Raw genomic sequence first — 25,000 nt, forward strand, 5'->3', positions numbered from 1 at the left:
TGCCTTCCGACCTCTCGCCTGTGATAGTGACTACGATTCTGGTTTTGCCTTTATACATCTGTTTGCACCCGTGTTGACCATTGCTTGCCTGACTTCGAATAAACCTGCACGTGGATCCTAACTGCAGTTGTCTCTGTCACTCCCCGTGTTACAGTATGTTTCTTTTGGTCCAGACCAAGATTAAAAATGACTCTAAAAATTGAAATAATAAGTTACTTTTCAGACAAATTAATAGAAAAATTATTTAAATCAAAATTTAATGATGCAATTACTAATTAATTAAATTTTTTAAAGGAACTTACCTAACACTGCTAGCATGTGAAAAGATATTGCTGTAAAAATGCTAGTTTCTCATCCTTTTTATAATCGTGAAAACACAAACCTTCATCAGACAGATGAACTGGCATTGGGAAGCACACTTGATGGAGCTTTTGCCGAGCTTCAATAAGACATCACAGCACTCCACGATCACAAGGTGATGTCCAATTACAGCCGAAATCAAACCCGTACACGAATTCTCGAAAACACAGCGGCGCAGCAGAGAGCGCCAACTCGCACACAAAAGCACACACAACACTGGCTCTCCCAATAAACAAACACTGAGCCGTATTAAACGCATACAAAATGGAAATGATTCTACTGAAGCCCAAAGCGAGGGGCATCAAAAAGTTAGTTGGAAAATACAACTTTTGAAGTAATTGCCACAAAGAGAGACTCGCCGGTGAATTGCTGCAGGAGTGCTCTTGGCAAGAACATCATAAGCTCTGGCAAAACATTAAATATGCTCAGGCTGCTAAATGCAAACTGACATGGCAAGGGTTCACCGCGGCCGCAGCAAGACGCAGCCGCATAGCATATCTCAATTTAATACAAACCAACATAACAAAGGGATCAATTTTTATAATTCATGGTTCAGCACACAATGCTCTCTCTCTCTCTCTACCGCCCGTCACCACGTCGGTGAATATAGAATAGGTATACATAAGAAATAAGATTCATCTGTTCCTAGGGATTCTCTGGAGTGCTTTTGAAATGCGATACGGCACAAGTAATGATAGAGAGCTTTTACATGAGTGCATTAACTGAGCCGGGGGCCGAGACGCCTTGGCAGGAAAAGAAAAGGCTGGTTTAAGCTGGAGAAGAATTCACTTTGATTTGACCTCCAGAGTGAAGAGGAGATATAAACAGCCATGATGCGCTTCCCTCCGCCGCTGCCGCGCGCCCATCACCTAATGCATGCAAAATTCAGACTTTTTGTATTATGTAACAACACAAATATTGACTTAATTTGGAGTAAATGCAATAAGAAGTGTCCTTGTCTGGCCGGTAATATATGCGAATGTGCATGCGTGAATATTTATGCTATGGGTTAGTGCGCTCCCCGACTTCACGCTTATTTGCATCCAATCTATGTCCAGATGGATGCGGCGGGTGGGATGGGGCGGGGGGGTTTGGATCGCAGTCGTTCACTCAGAGACACATTCAGACAATCATCTAGTTGTCTGATGGACACTAAATGTGAAGCATGCGGTCATCTGCTTTGTCTGTGCTATTGTCTAGTATTAAAACGTGCATCTAAACGCTGCTCCTCGTGCTTCATCGCAATAGTATCCAATTATTTAAATAGTAGTTATGTGCATCTTAGAACTGAGGCTGATGCCATATGCATCTAGATGAATAGCCAAGGATATGATGCATTAAAGATACATTTGAACTACATACCAATACGATACAATACAATACAATACAATTCACCCCTATTGCAATGCAGTATGATACGATTTCGATTCAATTCAACACAATGAAATTAAATGCAAAATGTTGCAAAAAATAAGATCACCTATTTCTTTAACTGTCAGGCTAAGCTTATTTCCTTTAACACTGACTGTGGGAATACAAAATTCATTCATTCGTTCATTTTTTTTCCGGCTTACCCTTTATTAATCTGGGGTTTGCCACAGCGGGATGAAACGCCAACTTATTCAGCATATGTATTACGCAGCAGATGCCCTTCCAGCTGCAACCCATCACTGGGAAACATCCATACACTCTCATTCACACACATACACTACTGACAGTTTAGCTTATCCAATTCACCACATGTCTTTGGACTTCTAAGGGGAGACCGGAGCACCCGGAGGAAAGGAATATTAATATTATTTTCAAGAGTCAAGATTTTAAGCCTTCAGTATGGCAATAAATGTCACATGAAATGGTGTTCAAACTCACTCTGGTAGCGTTAACACTAATTAAACCCATAATCAGTACCTGAGGTGATCATTGTCATAGCAGTTTATGCTGTTGTTCTTTTGCGATATCATAGAAATAGAAAGCATTTCTAAAATTAAGATTTCACACGTCGCTGTCGTGGATAGTTGGAGAATTTTTTTTAACATGAAAAAGATATCTTTTATCACATATCGTTGCATTGCGTCTAATTAGGAAACAGTGTAATTAACACTTTAGGGTGCTTTCAAATATGTCGTACATTTCCTTTGGTCCAGACTAAGATTAAAAATTATACACCAGACCAACTTCTCTGAATTTAAGTGTCACTTTAAGCTGAATACTAATGTGTTGAAAAATATCTAGTAAAATATTATGTACCGTCATCATGGCAAAGATAAAAGAAATCAGTTATTAGACATTAGCTATTTAAGCTATCAGAAATGTTCAGAATAATAAAGTTCAGAAATTTGTTGGAAATTTTTTTTCTTTCCACTAAACAGAAATTGGGGAAAAATATACAAGGGGGCTAATAATTCAGAAGGGCTAATAATTCTGACTTCAACTGTATATTTGAAAGTCTTAACCCTCCTGTGTCAAATTAAATTTTAGTTTTATTAATATATTCAGTTTAAGACATAATTATTAGCCCTGCTGTGGCATGTTGCTGTTTAACAGAATTAAACTTAATAGTTTTAATAATTAATGTTGTCCACACTTTATTTTAAGTTAAGAGTATTGCTATTACTAAACTATGAACTATGACTTTTGCCTCAATAAACTCCTAATTTGCTGCTTATTAATGGTTATTGAGGGGGCTTTTACACCTGCCACATTTAGTTTGGTAAAAACATACCAGAGTTCGTTTGGCTTTTTGGTGTGGTTCGTTTGGGTAGTTGGGAAATCAGCAATCGTACTTGGTTCCACACAAAAGTGGACCAAACAAGCGTACCGAGACCTGCTATTCAAACTAACAATGCACTGTAAAAAATGATATAATCAATTAGTCATGAGTTAATCATGTTCTAACTTGAATTTATAAGTTACGCAAGCTGTTTTAAGTCAGTTTAACATAATAAATGTTCAATGGTTAACTTGATTAAGCTTAAAAAATGTTTTACAGTGTAGTTCATTTGTGGTCAGAACATGAACCAACCCAAAAGCAAAAATACTTCACTTTTTATACTAAACTAGCTGCTATAGATAGCTATGAGGTGCATTCTGGAATGAGAAAAAGACACTTGTAGAGTACGAGTAGTGTATGGGTTTTGTTGAAAGATGTACAGTTGTGAGGAGGTCCATACTACCTACTGAAATTTCCTCTGTTCTTTGTTTTACTTCTGTGTGTTGCATACATGAGTTTCCTGCACATTAATTCTAACCAATGAAAATGCAGTTCAGGAAGTTTGTCCAGTCAACAACTGATGTGAATGTTGTCACATGACTGCATTTTGGTTAATTTCAACTGGTTAAAGGCTTAACTGTTATGCTGAGTTCAGACTGCATGATTTTAGCCCTGATTTTAACTCGCCGACAGGTTTTAAGAAATCGCAGACAAATGCCTGAAATCACAGGCAAATCTGTGCTTGTGCCAATCAAACAGTATGAACTATCAAAGACACGATCTGAGAGAATCGCCGATGAGTCGCCGATGCCTGTGAGACATTTGGCGTGCTAAATATCTGGAGCTGTCGGCGATTCAAATCATGCCGTGTAAAATGAGTTTTGACTGAAAATAACATCGGCGATCACCTACAGCCAATGAGAAAGCAGCATTCAGTTGTGTGTGTGTACCTGCAGGCCAGCGGGAGGTTGAGGGAGAAGTTCCCTCATTTTCGGTTTATTTGGACCCAAGAAATGGAGGAAAAACTAGTATAAATTTGGCAGGAGCACCCGTGTCTGTTTGACGTTTCATACAGAAAGTTAAAAAAGAAAATTGAAGAGGAATTGCTAATTCCTTCAAACCCAGGTGAGCAAATATGCACATTTCCTACCCCATTAAAGGCTTCTTTCTCGTTATGTAGTGAATAACAAAAGATATACTACGTATTTTTGGCTGTGAGACGTAGTTTGGACGAAGTTGTCGGTAATTCTTCCTATTGTGAAGTCATGCAATGTGAAAGCCCCTGTCGCCGATACATCTTGCCGTGTAAACAAAGCAGCGACAAAACGCTAGCCCAGATCATGCAGTCTGAACTCGGCATTAGGTAAACTAGGCAAGTTAGGGTAATTAGACAAGTCATTGTATAATGATGGTTTGTTCTGTAGACAATTGAAAATATATTCCTTAAAGGGGGCTAATAATATTGAATGGTTACAATGGTTATACAAAATTAAAAACTGATTTTATTCTAGCCGAAATAAAACAAATAAGAATATCTCCAGAAGAAAAAACATTATCAGACATACTGTGAAAAATTTCTTGCTCTGTAAAACATAACTTTTGAAATATTTGAAAAAATAAAAATGTCACAGGAGGGTGAATTATTTCGACTTCAGCTGTAGCTGAGTATCATTGATTATCTCACTCAAAGCCGGTTTCCATTTCTTTTACCTTGTATCCAGAGGACTTGATGTGGACGCCTCTCTTGGTGAGCGTGGACTTCATCCGGATGAAGAAGGAGCGTTCGAGAGTGTTATCCGGAGACAGAAGACTGGGGCTGCTCGACTCCACTGTGGAAACACACACACATCAACAACAAACATCATTACAACGCACTGCTTTAGTGAGTACCATGCGTAATATCTGCTCATTGAGTTTCTATCATCTCTGGGTAGACAGTTAATGAAACAGCACAAGCCGATAAGGAGGAAGGCGCTAATCAAACTTTGACAATGTTTTAATTGTATTTACTAATAGCATGAAGCGCAGCCTCGACAAACATGATAATTACTTTAAACTCTACATGGCAAACGAAGAAACCTCAGCAGGCTGCTGTTTTTCACCTCTGTAGGAATGTGTAAATTAGGAAATTGGAAAATGAAGTCGAGTAATTCAAGAAAGTTAGAAACCACCCAGGTAATCACTTAAAAACCCTAATATTGTAGTAATTATGCACAACGCATGCAAAACAAACTCGTCATCGGAAAAATACAAAAATGCTCTTTTAAACATCGTTACAAGAATTGTCTCATTGCTTGAACTCGAGATTAACAAAGTCAAAATTATTATTAATTCTTTTTAAGTTCTGTTTAACAGAGAGTTTTTCTCTTCAACACATTTGTAAACAGTTTAAGGTCTCTACTTTAACAATCTAGGAGTGACGTCTAAAGCGTATGCGCATAAGCATTAAGGGCATGTCCGAATCCACTTTTGCTATTTTAAGGACGGAAAAATACGATTGGCGGCAAATTGTCTAACAGGGTTGTGCTTATTTTCTTAATGAGTTCTGGGTTTGTTTTGAGTATAACATGCATTAAACCAATCAGAGTCTCATCTCCCATTCCCTTTAAGAGTCAGTTGCGTCAAGCCATTGCGCATTTGCTATTTACATGGCGGATTTTGTAAATGGAAAAAGTAAACGCTTCACTAGCAAGAAAACAGATAAACAGACCATCTGCAGCACAAGCATAAAGAACAAGCCTCCTCCATTCGGCCGCTTTACTTTCACTTTCACTTTACTTTTACTATTTACTCCTTTACTTTCGTGGATAAGGAAGTGGTGTTGTACGCACTCCACTGAAGACTTTCATCAGTCTACATATTTTATTTTGTTTAAGCGCAAAGATTTGTTTCAAAACTATTTCTAAATTCAGTTCTAATTTCCGGCAAGCGAATAAATAAATAATAATAATGAAGAGCAGTCAAAAAACTATCCAAATACACGTGCTATTCTTATGCTCCATATGGTGATGCATACGTCTCCAAAACCTGACAGGTGGACAAATCTAAACTTGTTTTTCATTTGTAAAGATATTTGTGTATTGCTGTACATCCTGTGTGTATTAAGCAATGTGTAAGTGTTTGGACCTGTATAGCCTCATAACTAACGCGCTTTGCGCTGCACTTTAGACCGCCTTCTGGTTGGTCAATGGAGCGGTCTATTTCAGTTCCTCAAAATAGCAAAGCGCAAACAATGCGCCATAACACACCTTTATACACCAGAACACCCATGAGTCAACAGAGTGGTGCAAATGGATTTGCAATTTAAACAACATGGCACAAAATGTGAAAATTAGGGTTGCACTGGTCTCAAAATAGCAACAAATCGCACCAAACACGTCTAGCGCCGGGTGTATCATAGGGCCCTTAATAACTAATTGCATAAAAACATACTAGTATTCAGCTTAAAGTGCAATTTAAATAATTAACTAGGTTAATTAAGTTAACTGGGCAAGTTAGGTGAGTTACTGGATAACAGTGGTTTGTTCTGTAGCCAATAAAAAAAATAATTTCTTAAAGGGGGTAATAATATTGATCATAAAATTTGTTTAAAAAATTAAAACCTGCTTTTATTCCAGCCTCAACATTCATAAAAAATAAGCCATTTTCAGCAACACCCTATAAAAAATATTGTTGTCTAATATTTTTCAGTAGAATCAAGTTAACTTTTCTAGTCATCTCAACTTACTTCAGTCCACCCGACTATAATATTAGGTTAAACTTTGTAGAACTAAAAAAAAAAACTTTGTCATCTTATTTTTTATAATTTCTCTACAAATTAAATTATTTTCCATACTGCATAAAAACAGATGCTAAAGAAGCTTTGTTCTTAACACAAGGACACAAAGGAGGTCTTGCTAATTTGTCTTAACGCGCTTGATTAGAGCCAAATTAATTGCACATTTAACTTGTCTTGACATTCAGCGTGTTGCAAACAGGCTCCAGAACTCCAGCAAACTTTGAACACTCTTATTAATTTAACTGGTGTAAAACAGCATCGACACATTTTTCAGTCATGAGCATTTTCACAAAAAATAATTTCTGATTGAAGTATAATGCCATTTGTTGTTGCATATTTTAAACAATCTTTACTAGCTGTCATGTAATTTCAGTCACAGTGTGTGTGAAAAAATTAAATATTATAATATATAAATTATAATTTCTATACAACAAATATTTAAAAGTTTGTATTTTATTCAAACATCAATCATAGTAATACGTGCAAAATTTACGTAATAAATAAGTTTGGTCATTTTATTTTAAGGTACAATTAGCTGCTTTTTAATAATTATATTAGTAGTTAGATTTAGATATTGGGTAGGATTAGGGATGTAAATATAGTATCATGCAGAATATGTACTTTACAAGTACTAATAAACAGCCAATATCGCACCCACTAGTTAATAGTGAGCATGGATATTTAAACTAAAGTGTTACCAAAGGTTTCTAAGGACATTTGAAATGTTTTTGGGGATCAAAAACACTTGTGATGTAGATTGTCCTAAATTGAATCATAAAAAGTATTGAAATCACTGTAATCATTGCAACCCAGGCTCATTGTGGATATGTACCCCCGTCTACATTTCTGCAGAGTACAAAATATGTACTCAGAGCTACGTCTGCTTTCAGTTTTTGTTTTCATAAATCCACCAGAGGACGCTGTGTACACTTTTAGATTGCCTCAAACTTCTTGATGAAGAAGTTCTTCTTGATCGAGTGCCGTTTGTGCGTCCTCATCTTGCGTAAATCCACCAGAGGGCACAAAAACACACATTTCACACACTTACTTGTGACTGACTGACTGACTGATTCACCCACCCCCTTCCTTAAACTCAACTGATAGTGTTTTCAAAAGCTAATCTAGAAAAAAAAAGCCAATGTAGCTCCGTGATTTCACCAAGTTTTCAGATTTTACCATGTTCTCAGCCTGTTGTTTTACTTATTTATTTGTTTATTTATTTATTTAGCTCTGGTTTCTTAAACCATTCTTTGCTGGACTCTTACCCTGTTATCGCGTTTTACTCCTCTCCCCATCCCAAGTCCTCCTGCGTATTCAACAAGTCACTGGGCAAGTTGGTGGCACCAGAAAAGCCATCCATACGGAGGTAAGCGATTAACGGTATTCAATTTAATTCATGTTTATTTCTATAGCGCTTCTACAATGTAGATTGTGTCAAAGCAACTTAACATAGAAGATTATAGTAAATTGAAACTGTGTTAGTCTGGTTTTCAGTGTTCAGTTCAGTTCAGTTTGGTTTAATTTTCACTGCTGAAAGTTCAAGCACCGAAGAGCAAATCCATCGATGCACAGCTCCAGATGTCCAAAACCAAGCAAGCCAGTGGCGACAGCAGCAAGGAACAAGCTTCACAAACTGACGAAAGCCAAGGAAAAAACCTCAAGAGAAACCAGGCTCAGTTGGGCACAACAATTTTTTGTGAAAAGGAAGCTGTCGGTGGCGTCATACCTCCCCATAGCATTTGTTTTTACAGACGAAATCAGCCAGACGTACCTCTGGCTACATAATTTGCGGTCTCCAGAAATGTAGATGGGGGTACTTTTTCACAATGAGTCTGTGTTGAATCATTATTATATGCATACAATAAATGTAGAAATAAGAAAACTGACTTTTGAGAATAAATATATGACAAGAATAAAATTATTATGATTTTAATACTATATATATATTAATCATTTAAATACGTCAAATATTAAATCAGAGTATATTAATTTCACTTTCAATTTTTATTAAGTTATATAACCATAAAAATTACTGTTCCTTTATAAGCAGAACAAAAGTAATTATACTGTACTTTCATGTTTCAAGTGAACTTTGTTAGGAGCCGAATGGTTGTTTGTATTAAAATTATGTTATAATTACAGTCATAATTTGTGTGAAAATGTTCTATTGAACAGCAATCATGGCCATGCATTACCATAAAATAATTTGAAAAGTTACAAAAAATAATAATCAAGGCATGAAAAAAATGAAAGTTAGTGTTATATAACAAAAACAAACAAATAAATGGCATCAATTTTATTAAAGTTAGCTCGTGGGACATTTAAGTATGGCTGAATAGGCAAACCCATTCAGTTTGGACGTCTGTATTTCTTTCTCTTTATGTCTCCTCCCTCTTTCCCTCTTTCTTTCTTTCTGAGAACATGAATTAAATGTCATTTAAAATCTAACTAGTCCTTTATCACTCTGGGGAGAAGGCAGAGCCATGTTATATTTAGTCATTTCATTTCTTCTGATTAAATATGAATTACTATGAAATTTTTCTCATCATCTAACACACAAGACTACGCCGACAGCTTTTTAATACACTGTATAAGCACAAACTTCAGCTCTAAGAGTTTAATTCGCCTCTCTAATCCAATCACATCAACCTTATTTCTCTTATCAGAGATTCCCATTTTGAATTAAATGAGCTCATTAGTTTTAATCAAAGGCAGAGAGATCAAAACTTGCACTTAAATGCTTTAGATCAGAGCTGTCAGTCAAGCGTAGACTTCTATTTGACTAAAACACAAGATCAGAGGCCGCCGCAACTCGCCGTTTTCATTAAGAATGAGACAAGCTGAAAGATACGTCGTCCCTTTTTTTTTTGGACACATTTGTGCCATTCGGATGGAGAAAGGTCACTATCCATACGCCCTTCGCCACCTCGCTCCACTGCTAATGACGGAAATATGAATTATACAGTAAAAGCTCTGCGACAGACGGTGGAAACTCCTGCCTCAACAATGAACACTGAGTTTCAGGACTTCCCTCGTGCCGCTGAACAATGAACAAACCAACAGGAATTCAGAGAAGAAAACCATCTGTGAAGAGTATGGATGGAGAGAGTTAAATGTAGACATTTCAGTGAAATCTCTCAGTCAATTTCAAATATATTCAAACAAAAACATTTTATTTCACTTAATAATTGACAATATTATTGTTTTTAATGTGATGGGCAAGGATTAATCATATTAGTGATGTGCGATACCACTGGTTTCCTATCAGATCCGATACCAAGTAAAATGAAGGCGAGTATCGGTGATACCGATCCGATACGATACTGCCCAAAAATTACTGTTTGGGAAATTAAAGTAACAAGTAGTGTACTTAAAAGTGTCATACTGAAATATTACGGGTTATTCTTGTTTATTGTTTATTGATGAAGAATTATCATACAAAAAAAAGCCAACTTACATATTTATTGACAGCATCTGAGCATGTATATCTTAAAACACCTGCCTCAACACCTGCTTAACAAACCAAACCATTCACACTTTTTGGTTTAGTGACATGTTAATCCGGTCCCCTTGAAGATTTTGAACCTTTTCCCGTTGTTTTATCATCGTCACAAAAAACCCAAGCCCCTAAAATACAGCCACATTGCCACATTTTCTCCCTCTGTACCTGGATAGTGCCTCCCTGGTGCACCTAAGGACTCTGAAAGCGATGTCTGTCTCACCCTAGCAGCACATGTGCCTCTCCATTCCTCCTCTTCTGACCGCCTAGTCATGACGTTGTCATATTCTGTCTTGTGATTTATATGTAGATGTTTGATTAGGTCTGTGGTATTACCACAGTACCTCACTGTTTTGTTACACGTGTCACAAACCGCATCGTTTGAGTTTATGGAAGTGAAGTAGCTCCACACATAACTTTGCTTGCGGTCACCCATATCCAATGACAGCGTGACTGAACAACATGTGCCAGGCCAGTGGACTGAGTGGCTACTGGCTAGCTAGCGTGATCTGCAGTTGTACAGTGCCATATTACGCACATGACTTGGCAGGTGGAAGAACAAGTATTTCTAAGTTGGCATTATTCAGAGAAACTAGAGTAATTGTGGTTACTTTCTGCTTTATTTATATTTCCAATAAACTACATATGTGCTCCAAATTATTGAAATATCGATATTCTGATAAGATGATCAATTCTAGAACATACAAAGCTGGTCTCAGATATATCGATATTTTAGTATCGATCCGCACATCACTAAATCATATACAAAATAAGAGTTTGTTTTGACATGCACTACCTGACAAAAGTCTTGTTGCTTTCCAAGTTTTATGAACAACAAATAATAACTTGACTTCTAGCTGATCGTTTGATATCAGAAGTTGATTATATGAAAGGCAAAGGCCTCTAGATTACGCTTATTTTATACCAAAATAAAATATGATCATGCCTTGATTTTTCATTATTTATTAGGACAATAAGTTCTGACTTTGCTTAGACAAAAATCTTGTCACTTAACAGAAATAATGTATAGTATAGAATATAAAGTCATGGTGCAGTGGAAAAAGAGTTAATATTGTGTCTGACTCCCCTGAGCTTGGAGGACTGCATCCATACATCTCTGCAATGACTCAAATAACTTATTAATAAAGTCATCTGGAATGGCAAAGAAAGCATTCTTGCAGGACTCCCAGAGTTCATCAAGATTCTTTGGATTCATCTTCAATGCCTCCTCCTCCATCTTACCCCAGACAAGCTCAATAATGTTCATGTCTGGTGACTGGGCTGGCCAATCCTGGAGCACCTTGACCTTTGCTTTCAGGAACTTTGATGTGGAGGCTGAAGTATGAGAAGGAGCAGCTATACTGCTGAAGAATTTGCCCTCTCCTGTGGTTTGTAATGTAATTGGCAGCACAAATCTCTTGATACCTCAGGCTGTTGATGTTGCCATCCACTCTGCAGATCTCTCACACACCGCCGTATTGAATGTAACCCCAAACCATGATTTTTCCTTCACCAAACTTGACTGATTTCTATGAGAATCTTGGGTCCATGCGGGTTCCAATAGGTCTTCTGCAGTTTTTGTGGTGATTAGGATGCAGCTCAACAAATGATTCATCAGAAAAATCTACCTTCTGCCACCTTACCAAATGATCAACTAGAAGTCAAGTTATTATTTTTTGCTCATACTGTACAACTGGGATCGACGACAAGACTTTTGTCAGGTAGTATATGTGTGTGTATTTTAGTATAGTTTAGCATTATAGTATATATATAAAATCTCTTACACACACACGCACGCACACACACACACGCACGCACGCACACACAGACACACACACACACACACACACACACACGCACACGCACACGCACACGCACACGCACACGCACACGCACACACACACACACACACACACACACACACACACACACGCACACACACACACACACACACACACACACACACACACACACACACACACACTTCAATAAAATATTGCTATAATTCAGTTAATCACATTTTATGATCTTGTGGCTGTATTTATTTTATTAAACATGATATAATTTAATTACATTTAAATAAATGCTCAATTTTACAATAAAGATTCAACTGTTAATCTTAATAAATGTTTTAAAAATATGTTTTATTATACTTCAGTTTTTTTTTACATTTTCTTGAAAGAAAAAACTGTTCAACAAAATCTGTACTTTTAAAATGTAATACTATTTACACAATAATGAATGTTGCCTAAACATTTTATTAATGTTTATTATTTAATCTGTCATTAATTTAATCAGCATGTCATGTAATTCATTAATACACTGCAGAAAATATCAAAAAATTCTCAAAAAAGAAGCATTTTCTAGACAAGCAATAAATGTAGTCTTGTTCTCAGAAATGATATGTCAGAAATAAGTACGTTTTTCCTTAAAACAAGCAAAATAATCTGCCAATAGAGTAAGCAAAATAATTTAGTTTTCCCTTAGAATTAAGATGATTTTACTTACACCATTGGCAGATTATTTTGTTTGTTTTTAGAAAAAACTCACTTATATTTGAAATATCATATCTGAAAACATCAGACATTTTTTGCTCGTCTAGAAAATTATATTTGGGTAAGAAACAAGACAAAAACTGTATGAAAAGCATTTTTTGCAGTGTAGTCCTTACTAAAATATTCAGATTGCACATGTAAAATTGCTAATATATTTTTTAGAATAAGTTATAATGTTCAGTGATGCTTTAAATACTGACATTTGGTATATTAATTACCCTTCAGTAATTAAATGTGCTACTATTTTGGTTTTCACTGTATATCAGTGGTATACTGCTAGTCATATCAATGCAATAAAAACAAAAATAAAACTATAAAGTGTACATTATACAGTTAGTCATCGCTGTGCTGCATTAAAAACTCTGTTTGATTCCAGCATGTGGAAACAACTCAGATTCAAAGTCTTTTTTCAAGTCTAAAACCTGTTGTTGTGAACACATATGAGTTTTCCAGTGCTGCCATTTCTGCAGTCCATCTGAAAGCCCAGCGGCTGCAAAAACGTGGGCAGATCTGCTAAATCATCAATATCAGCCAATCCATGAGATTAAGGGAATCTGCTGCGTGTGTTAAGAGAGTCTTACATGTTCGACTTTAAACCTACATCCCACAATGCACCTGTGTTCCAGCACTGCGCACACTTGAACCTTTGTTTTTGTGTTGTATGTCTGAACTTCCTTTCGATTCAAGAGAGACAACAACACAGAAAACCTTCGAAATCTACACAACACCTCTTATTACTGTGAATAAAAAGCAAAACAATAAACCAATCCTATAAGTGCTTTAAAGGGAGAGTTGACTCAAAAAATTAATTTGGCTGTAAATTTTCTGACTTTAATGCCATTTAAGGTGAATGTGACTTTTATTTACTTTAGAAGATCATTAAAATAAGGTTTGTAGCTGATAATGTCCTTGGTGATTCACAAAATTCAAGGCTACTGGCACTTTGAGATTCAAAAACTTACAGGAAAAAAGCAACACAGGCTCATTCTGAAAACGTTGTCCCGTGGACGTTTCTGGAGACTGCGAATTATGTAGCCGGGGGTACGTATGGCTGCATTTAATTTTTTAAGCGAACGATTCGGGGTGGTATGACGCCTTCTTTTTAGTGCTTACCGGCTGACCACTTACTTTTGTGTGGAGGGCTTTCCCGCCACAACCAGTTTGTCCGGTTAGCTCATCCTGTACGTCGGCGGACTTGAGACGCAGAGAGGAGCTGACCACGACGACGATGACCGGGTTCGAGTCCGGGGAAGAGTGGTTCCATAAAGCAGGTAAGACAAAAACAGAATCCAAGAAATAAAGTGAACAACTTCATAACAGTGTGAGAATGTGGTAAAATCCGAAAACATGGTAAAAAAAAAATCAGACGAGGACTTTTCTTTTTCTGGACGGCTTTTGTAAATTGTTGGTTGGGTTTAGGGAAGTAAGCGGGTGGGTGGGTCAATCAGTAAAATTGGTTGGGTTCAGGGAAGGAGGAGGGTGGGTCGGCCGGCTGATTGGCCGGTCGCACCAGTCAATCATTCAGCCAGTCGGTCGTTTGACAGCGGCCTCTGGTGGGTTTACGCGAGAACAGCGTGGGCACAAACGACACTCGTGAGAGACATTTGAGAAGCAAAAAAGTGCACACAGTGTCCATTCGTGGATTCGTGAAAACAAAAACTGCAAAAAAAGTACCTCCCGGGATGTATTTCATGATCTCCAGAAACATCCATGGGACTACGTTTTCAGAATGAGCCTGGGTTGGAAAAAAGGGTTAAGTATATAAATTTTACCACTAGAGGGTGGGTATTCACAACCAAAAAAAAAAGACTGAAGGTTCATCAATACCTGCCAACACTCCCGTTTTTCCCGGGAGTCTCCCGTATTTCAGACCCATCTCCCGTTATTTTTTTGTCTCCCGGAAAACTCCCGGAATTTCCAGATTCCAGGCTCCCGGATTTTCAGAGTCAAATGTTGGCAGGTATGGGTGCAGTCCCAAATCGCATCCTTAAGCACTATTTTACGCCATAAATAGTATAAATAGTGTAAGTAGTGCGTTCACACTGAAAACTCTAAAAATAATAAGTGCACTGTAATTGATGATGCACTCATTCAACTGGTGAAAACGAAGTGTGGAATGTTGGACACTTCACGCACTCAGAGACCGCAGTTTTGCTCAGGTAGCAGAAGGGGCGGAGCTATTGGGCGCACATGTTGGATTACTTTGTTTATTTTGGATTGTGAAAGCAAAATTATCCTACGAGAGTGATTATGGCGCCTCTCGATGGTGAATGCGGTTATACTCATGACAGGTATTCTTTAGTAGTTTGGTCATTTTTTTCACTAATTTAGCAACCGTCAAACGTCATCAGGGAAACGGTTTGTATTTCCGCTTAGTAAAATAACCATTAGTGTTCCATTTGGGACAACACTACAAACATATACTATGCTGTTGAGTAAGTGCATAAGTACATAGTGCATAAGTGCATAGTGTATAGTGTGCCATTAAGGGACGCAGCTAATGTTGATGACGCTGTGACTGAGTGTGGAATCAAGGGAGTTGTGGTCTTCATTATATCCTACGGTACTCCTGCAGAAATCATGACCATGGATGAGTTAAAAGTATTCACCAATTATTATCATGGCAGTAAGAAGCAGAGTACGGCTGAAAGTCGATAAAGAGAATCTATTGCTAATGTTACCGTATTTTTTTGACATTGTGTCAATTTAAAAGAACTTCAACTTTAACATGCAGCTCTGCTCAACAATGTCAGTTCCAGAACAGTGAACCAAGCTTCTGTTTACTGTTTTATTTGATGTTTACATTGTAGAGGAGGTGCAGTTGAGTCTGACATCTTTAGACATATTATGTGTGAATGGCCACTGGGATGTGAAAATAAGAGATCGCCCCCCCCCCCAAAAAAATTGACAGTTGAAACGGTCAGTAATACGTTTTATTATTATTATTATTATTATTATTATTATTATTATTATTATGTTTTTCGTTTCGGTTCAGCGGTATGGGTTGCATATAGGATTTAGGAGGATACGGCTCTTTAATGTTTATTCCCACCCTTCATAGACAGATTGAAAATACGGGAGAAATACGGGAAAATGCCTTTACGGGATGATAGCGGGATAGAACTGTTAAATACGGGAGAATCCTGGGAAAAAACTGGAGGGTTGACAGGTATGGTGAATGGCTCCTAAGCTGTGCAGTTATTTTCAGATAAACGCTTATTTCACACATCACAAATAGTTACAGACAAATTTAGACTAAATTAGCCTTTGATCACACCAAACATGTTTTTTTTGTGGTGAGAAGTGCCTTTTTAAAATGTTTTCTATTGGTAGTGAGCATTCTGCATGCTGTTTATGCGCCCTGGGTGCCTCACATTCACATCGTTTTGACGGAGCGCTCTGTGTGCCTGCAGTTGAAAAAAGTAAACGTCACACTCACTAGCACCAAGACTTGATTAGGGGTTGCCTAGCAACATAAAAACTGCAGCACTTCTGTATTCTAAAGTCATCATAAAGGAAGTGTGGTGTGTCTTGCACCTTTAAAGGTGAATTGAATTAAACCAATTTTTTTTTGTTTGTTATGTTCCACATCACTATGCTAAATGATTACAGTTATTTTACAGCCTACGACTGTCAAAAATCAAATCAAACAAAGCTTTGGATGAGCATTTTAAGGACAAAAACATGATAAATGTCTTGAAATACAACATAAAACCATGGTATATGAGGTATAATTAACAGTTGTATAATAGAAAATAATGCACTGTGTCATGGCCACATCATCATTATGTATAATTTAATTGCCTGCTGTGCAAACAGGACTAATGTACCACCAAGAGCCACGTACATATTAATTTAGTTTTGCCTGTATTTTCTCAAATTGCTATTGACTTGCATAATATGATTTAGCAAGAAACACAGTTTCAGCTCAAAATCTTCTTTAGAATTTTACTGAAGAAAAAATAGTCACCTGTGATGACCTGAATAGTAGTAAATTAGCATTACATTTTCATTTCTGAGAGAACCATCCCTTTTAAAATCAGCACCTTGTGTAAAACTGACAATATCCGAGATGACTTTTTAAAAGGAAAACATTATTTGTGTGGAGCGCAGGTAAAATTTATGGTCTGGAAGGCCTTGGGATTAATTTTCCTGATGAAACCTTTGCGATTGAATGTGTCTGGGAGTAAATGATGAGATTTTAAAAGTATTACACTCTTCGCTGAGTGTGTTGACCATCAATAACCAGCTGGCAGGTCCATGCTCCTCACGCTACACAATCCACACGCAAACAACACGCTCGACGTATGAGTTATAGGCCTGTAGGAAAGCTGGAGTACTCCAGCTAATACTCCTCAATTTACATTTATACAAATATTAGTACCAATTGCTGACATCATGTGTTTATTGTAGGAATAAATCAGGATTAAGCATATGAGCTGCTGGTCTTTAGATTGGTGTGAGGAGCAGGTAATATACACTCACCGGCCACTTTATTAGGTACACCTGTCCAACTGCTCGTTAATGCAAATTAATGGTGCCAGACAGGCTGGTCTGAGTATTACAGAAACTGCTGATCTACTGGGATTTGCACGAATAACCATTTCTAGGGTTTACAGAGAATGCTCCAAAAAACAGAAAACATCCAGTGAGCGGCAGTTCGGTGGGCGCAAATGCCTTGTTGATGCCAGAGGTAAGAGGAGAATGGCCAGACTGGTTTGAGCTGATAGAAAGGCAACAGTAACTGAAATAACCACTCGTTACAACCGAGGTCTGCAGAAGAGCATCTCCAAACACACAACACGTCTAACCTTGAGGAGGATGGGCTACAGAAGCAGAAGACCACGCCGGGTGAAACTGAGGCTACAATTCACACAGGCTCACCAAAATTGGACAATAGAAGACTGGAAAAACGCTGCTTGGTCTGATGAGTCTCGATTTCTGCTGCGACATTCGGATGGTCGGGTCAGAATTTGGCATCAACAACATGAAAGCATGGATCCATCCTGCCTTGTATCAACGGTTCAGGCTGGTGGTGGTGGTGTAATGGTGTGGGGGATATTTTCTTGGCACACTTTGGGCTCATTAGTACCAATTGAGCATCATGTCAAAGCCACAACCTACCTGAGTATTGTTACTCAAATGGCCTCCACAGTCACCAGATCTCAATCCAATAGAGACCTTTGGGATGTGGTGGAACGGAAGATTAACATCATAGATGTGCAGCCAACAAATCTGCAGCAACTGTGTGACGCTATCATGTCAACATTGACCAAAATTACTGAGGAACATTTCCAGTACCTTGTTGAATCTATGCCACAAAGGATTAAGGCAGTTCTGAAGGCAAAAGGGAGTTGAACCCAGTACTAGTAAGGTGTAGCTAATAAAGTGGCCGGTGAGTGTATATATAATTTTCCAGTTATGCATACTTTTATTAAATAAAAAATATTTTGATTACAGGAAAATGCATTTAAATAGTTTGTTTATTTATTTATTCAAATGTTACTGTTTTTATTAAAATATTATTGTTTGTATTTTGTTTCTGATGAAATATTTTTTATTTAATTATTGTTTATTAAAAACATATTCATCACCTTTTGACCTGTAGTAAAAATATTAAATTAATTGTGATTCATTCATTCACTCATTTTCTTTTCAGCTTAGTCCCTTTAGTAACCAGGGGGTCGTCACAGTGGAATGAACCGCCAACTCATCCAGCATATGTTTTACACAGCAGATGCCCTTCCATGCTGCAGCCCAGTACTGGGAAACACCCATACACTCTTGCATTCACACACATACACTCTACGGCCAATTTAGCTTATTCAGCCACCCTGTCACCCCTAATAGTGATTCATTTAATGAATTAATATTTCGCTTGAAGTTCCTTAATCTCACCAAGTTTGTATTTATTTGATCAAAAATAATGAAGTTTTTAAGATTTTAAACTCTTAATTTCACCAAGGTTGAATAAAAAATCAGCTTAGTATCACAGGAATAAATGACTTTTTTTAACATACATTAAAATTTTTATTAATTAAATTAAATTTAGACCTGTGTTTTTTTTAGTTTTGGGATATTTTAAAGTATATTTTTAGTTTAGTTTTGCGATCGTTAAAAAAATAATAATAATAATTTAAAAAAAAAAAAAATCACACTATTACAGCATTTTACTGCATTTTTAACCAAATAACTCTAGTCTTGATAAAGGTAAGACTTCTTGCAAAAACATTGAAAATCTTAATTCTAAACTATTGACAGTAGCGTAAACCCCTATGAAAGTGCTGTAAAGTGATTTTTAAAGTGATTTCTGAGGTAAATAATTTGTAGTTTGGGTGATGCATTCCTTCGAGACAGCGCTCACAATGCATTATACACAAGCTGCTGTTACAGACACTTAAATCTGTGATCAATATTTAATCCTGCGATAATGAAAAAGGATTCTCCGGCTAGAAAAGCTTGGACGCGGGTCTGAGATGTCACCACGCTGAACGGCGAAACAAATGACGCTTACGCTAAAGTAAACGCCGCAAATCTCTGCATAAAACAATGAAAGATGCTTGGGGAAAACAGCATTGCTGTCCAATCCTGAAGAAAAATCATGCACAATATAAATAAATGAACAAATACAACAATTATAACCCACAACAATGAAACAGAGACCATATGCGACTCTCAAACAGGAGAAGGAAATGCATAAGAAGGCATACGGACGCAGAGCTCAAGATAAATGGGTTGCAGTAAAACTTTACATTGTACTATTTGTCTTTTAAATAATCCATGTCAGAGACGCTCCCAGATTTCCCTGAATAAGAGCTTGTTTCTTCTCTCTTACACTGTGGGTCTGTACAGTAGGTCAGATGTAATGGTTTGTCAGCACTATAGCATTGCCCTGAGTGTTATTTGATTGCTTCATAAGGCAGGTTTGGACGCTTTTAGTTGCATATCGCCACTGTACTTTCTTTTTAAAGGCAGATTATAAACCATAGATGTGGATCACTGGATTATGAAAAGCACCAATAACAACAGCAAAAACAGCCTCTTCTCACGCTGTGCCAAGCAGTTCTGTACGTGATGGTTTTTTATAGTGTGATATTGATGATTGCATATTAAAACTGAATTTTTGGAGTGGTGCTTGTAAGTTCAAGAGCTTGGTCCCTCTTTCAAAGCAAGTCTTTGAATAAATGAACGCAATCACTAGTAGTATAAATGAATCATGTTTCACCTATAACCGGTAGGTGGCGCTGTTACCAAATTAAAATGGTGTTGTCAAATACAAACAAATACACACATATTAACGTTTGGTGTTAATATGTCAAAGGTAGAGATACAGTCTCAGATGCACTAAAGTCTCAAATACTGAGATACGTAATCATCCATTAATGCCTTCAAGAAATTTTTAAAATAATTTTAATAATAATTTAAGTTTCCATAATTTTTCAATGTAAACACAAGCTTTATGGATGTGTGTGACCATAATACACTTGCTTATATTTTATAACCCCATGCACATGAGCCCTGCATTTTTTAGATGACATTACAAGTGAAAAGTACTTCAACTTTCACAAGCAGCGCTGCTCATTACTGTCAGTTCTACAGCAGTAAAGAAATCAGAAGAGCTCGGCGGTGGAAGCTTCTGTTTACAGGTGCTCAGTGGCTATATCTGGATACCCTCCTGTTCTTTACTGCACTTTATATATAAAAAACCATTCCTGAGCACTGCATTTTACCTTTTTAGAGCCAAAGACACATTCTGTGTGAATTCTGGGCAAAGTCCACTAAAGGAGGTCAAGCCTTCTCATATATGGTTCCTAAACTTTGGAATATATGGATAATGTCCAAGACTCAGACACACTTTCTCAGTTCAAAACTAGATTATAGACCTATCTTTTTAGCATAGCATACAAACAATACATAACATAACAATAGGATGTGTGAGTGTGCTCCATTAAGGTGAGTGGGCTTGACAAACCACCCGTTGGACACACCCTTATTGTCTTAATACCAACCCAGGCCCATTCTGAAAAACTTACCGCTATATACATTTCTGGAGATTGTGAAATACATCCCAGGAGGTACGTTTTTTTCAGTTTTTGTTTTCAGGAATCCACTAGAGGCCACTGTGTATGCTTTTTCAGATCTCAAATTTCTCTCGCGAGTGCCTTTCGTGCCTGCTGTTCTCGCGTAAATCCACTAGAGGCCGCTGTCGACTGACTGACTGACTGACTGATCAACTGACCCTCCCTCCTCCTTCCCTAAACCCAACCAATAATGTTTTCAAAAGCACCGATTGACCCCCCCCCCTTCCTAAACCCAACCGACAGTTTTAAAAAGCAATCCAGAAAAAGACAATCTCTTGACTGATTTTTACCATGCTTTCAGATTTTACCACATCCTCACACTGTTATTTACTTGTTTATTTTAATTTTTAGGCTTCTGTTTTTGTTTAACCCGCTTTCTGGAACCGCTCTTTACAGGACTCGACCCTTGCGTTATGGTCAACTCCCCTCTCTGCATCTTAAGTTCACCAACGTACTAGCGAGCTACTGGACAAACTGGTAACACCGGGAAAGCCGTCCATATTGAGATAAGTGGTTAGCTGCTAGCATGAAAAGGAACGGCGTCAAACCGCCCCATTGCATTCGTTTTAAAGACGAAACAAAGCCATACGTAATTCTGGGTACATAATTCGCAATCTCCAGAAATGTATATAGGGCTATGTTTTCCGAATGAGCCTATGTTACTAAATACACCAGGCAGCTTGTTTAAAATACTTCTATGTTTGATTATATAACTCCTATTTTAATTTATAGCACTTCATTTTTAAATTGACATTTAATATCTTGTTCAAATAGATTATGAACAGCAGCTACACAAATAATTTTCTTTGCTATACAAATAAATGTGAATTGACTAGAATTGAATGGACACTAAAATAACACTCTCAGACCACCAAAAACCAAAGCATAAGCCTTAGCCAACCTTGAAATTCATCCATTCATTCATTTTTCTTCATCTTAGTCCCTTAGTCCCTCATCAGGGGTCGCCACAGCAGAATGAACCGCCAACATATTCAGCATATGTTTTACACAGCGGATGCCCTTCCAGCTGCAACCCAATACTGGGAAACATCCATACACACCCATTCACTACGGTCAATTTAGTTTATTCAATTCACCTATACCACATGTCTTTGGACTGTTGGGGAAACCGGAGCACCCGGAGGAAACCCACGCCAACACGGGGAGAACATGCAAACTCCACACAGAAATGCCAACTGACCTAGCTGGGACTCGATCCAGCGATCTTCTTGCTGTGAGGCGACAGTGCTAACCACTGAACCATTGTGTGGGGGTGCCAACCTTGAATATTAAAAAATAAATAAAGATATCAATACATTTCAGACCCTATCTATATTTTCCTGAACACCTGATAGAGAAAAACAGAAACATGCTGTAGAGGAAAGAATAGGTAAAGACCAGCGAGCCTGGACCCCTGCAAAGGTCATGGAGTGAAAGACCATCTCAACAATAAACACAGTACATTCCAGCAGACACGTGGAAAGAGTGTGGAAGCGTGTTGAGGTCATGGGAACATCAGAGAAATGCACGGCCTCTCAGGAGAATACTGATGAATACACCAAACATATCAGCTAGTAAACAAACATGCAGATTGAGGAGATGTGGCCGAGCTGCCATTAGAATGACACAGAGAGAAGCGACATGTTTTAAACAGAAGGGAGTGAAGTGCCTGCCAGATGTCCAGCAGCCATTAGCAGCTAAAGGTGCAGATGTCAGTGGCCTGTGGCTCCGGCGTGAAGACCCCTGCGCACTACACACTAAGAGAGCAAGTGCACAGGAGTCAGGAGAGAGCAGACAGTCCAGACAGAAACACTTCACCTGCACCACTTGCCAAGAAAAAATACATCAGCTGCTTCTGCTGAGATTCTCAAAGTTAACTGATTGCAGGAAGATCAAGAGAGTTTCAGAACAAACAAAAAGCAGATTTCTACATTTATTGAAGTTTATCCTTTAAATAACAATAGGATGCGTGAGTGTGCTTCATTTTGGTGAGTGGGCTTGACTAACCACCCGTTGGACGCACCCTTATTGTCTTAATACCAACCCAGGCGCCTTCTGAAAACTTGAGATTGTGAAATACATCCCAGGAGGTATGTTTTTTTTAGTTTTTGTTTTCACAAATCCACTAGAGACCACTGTGTATGCTTTTTCAGATCTCAAATTTCTCTCGCGAGTGCCTTACGTGCCTGCTGTTCTCACGTAAATCCACTAGAGGCTGCTGTCGACTGACTGACTGACTGACTGACTGATCAACTGACCCTCCCTCCTCCTTCCCTAAACCCAACCAATATTGTTTATAAAAGCACCAATTGACACCACCCCCCACTTTCCTAAACAGTTTTAAAAAGCAATCCAGAAAAAGACAATCTCTCGCCTGATTTTTACCACATTTTCAGATTTTACCACATTATCACCCTGTTATTTACTTGTTGTAACAATGTATCCTATTGTTACATTCTCTTTCCTCTACAGCTCCATCCACAGGCTATTGTGTGTGCTTTAGGCATGTTACTATGGTGTTTTGAGTGTTTTAGGTAGGTTGCTATGGTGTTCTGACTGTATTTATCCATGTTTATATGCTGTTTCTATGGTGTTATGCATGTTTTCAAGCAAGTTGCAAGGGTTTATTATCATAGATATATACACTAGATATGGATACAGACCTTGACCATTTGTCAATAACACCGCCACATTTGTATAGTGTTCCCAGGACAAAAGTCATTCAGCTGCACTAGTCAAGACTAATGCCAATGTGAAGATGCTGGACTTTTAGCGCTGTGTACGTGTGTAGTAACAGGCAAACAAAGAAAACAAAGCACAAAGGCAGAACATTTCATAGGTAAGATTTCGTTTTTTTATGTTATGAGCTTTTGTGCTAAACGAGTAACTTTATTGATGATATAACAGTCACTTACTGCACTGACCATAAGGCAAAGTAGCACCAAACTCAAACTCAATTCTAGGCTTAGGCTAGTTTTGTTGAATAAAATAAGCAAACAATGTAAATAAAATATGAAAACAAGATGCTGCGGTGCTAAAAACTTGTATTATTGTCGGCTAAGAACGAGTCGTTCAAAATGGAGATTTATTCACAAACGAATCGCAGGAGAGGGGGTGTAAATATCTATGGTTTATTATGCTGTACCCAATACATTTAAGCTGATTAAAATGTTTTTTTGACAACTTAATTGTTTTATGTTCAATCCACTTAATGGTTATTAGTTAAATTAATTGATTTGTGTTGGGACAACATGAATTGTGTGGAACCCTGCATTTTTTACAGTGTATGTTGCTACAGTTTTGTGAGTGTTTTTAAGTACAATGGTGTGGTGCAGAGTGTTTTCATTCATGCTGCTATGATCTTTGAGTATTTTAAACATGTTGCTATGGTGTTGTGGGTGTTTTTATCCATGTTGTTATGGTGTTTCTATATTTCCTGCTGAAAAAACTGCTTAAACTAGCCTAAGCTGGTTGGCTGGTTTTTGCTGGTCGACCAGCCAGGTTTTAGAGGGGTTTTGGCCATTTCCAGGCTGGTTTTCAGCCATTTCCAGCCTGGTCTTAGCTTCACCAGCCTGGTCTAAGCTGCACTGTTAAAAAATTAATGATCAATTAGTCCTGACAGCATATGTTTTTAGGTTATTGAAACTTATTAAATTAAGTTAATCTTGTTCTAACTTAAGTTACACAAACTGTTTTAAATCAGTTTACCATAATATAAGTTCAATGGACTCATAACGTTAATTTGATTCAGCTTAAAATTTTAGATCAACCAGGATTTTTTTTACAGTGTGAACATAGCTCGTTTTGGCTGGGCTTCCAACCTGGCTAGGCTGGTCAAGCTGGTCATCTCCCAGTCTGACCAGCTAAGACCAGGCTGGAAACTGGCTAAAACCAGCCAACCAACCTAGGCTGGATTCTCCACATTGTCATACCTCCGAAGAATGCATTCGAAGTGATACGGAGCGATGAAGGCGGTCTCATTTTAAAACATTGAAAAATCCTTCAAATGCAGCCTCA

At 37.7% G+C, this 25,000-nt stretch overlaps 1 protein-coding gene across 3 annotated transcripts in view; it reads right to left on the reverse strand.

Moving 5' to 3' along the window:
• Nucleotides 1-25,000, reverse strand: part of LOC130244215 (neuronal PAS domain-containing protein 3) — a 620,066-nt gene that overhangs the window by 45,352 nt on the left and 549,714 nt on the right. For all 3 annotated transcript variants that reach the window (XM_056476532.1, XM_056476531.1, XM_056476533.1), the window contains exon 7: nt 4,781-4,899. In XM_056476532.1, coding sequence (XP_056332507.1) covers nt 4,781-4,899 — 119 coding nt within the window. The remainder of the gene's footprint in view (nt 1-4,780; nt 4,900-25,000) is intronic.

Source organism: Danio aesculapii, chromosome 17, assembly GCF_903798145.1.
Source record: "Danio aesculapii chromosome 17, fDanAes4.1, whole genome shotgun sequence".
Taxonomy (NCBI): domain Eukaryota; kingdom Metazoa; phylum Chordata; class Actinopteri; order Cypriniformes; family Danionidae; genus Danio; species Danio aesculapii.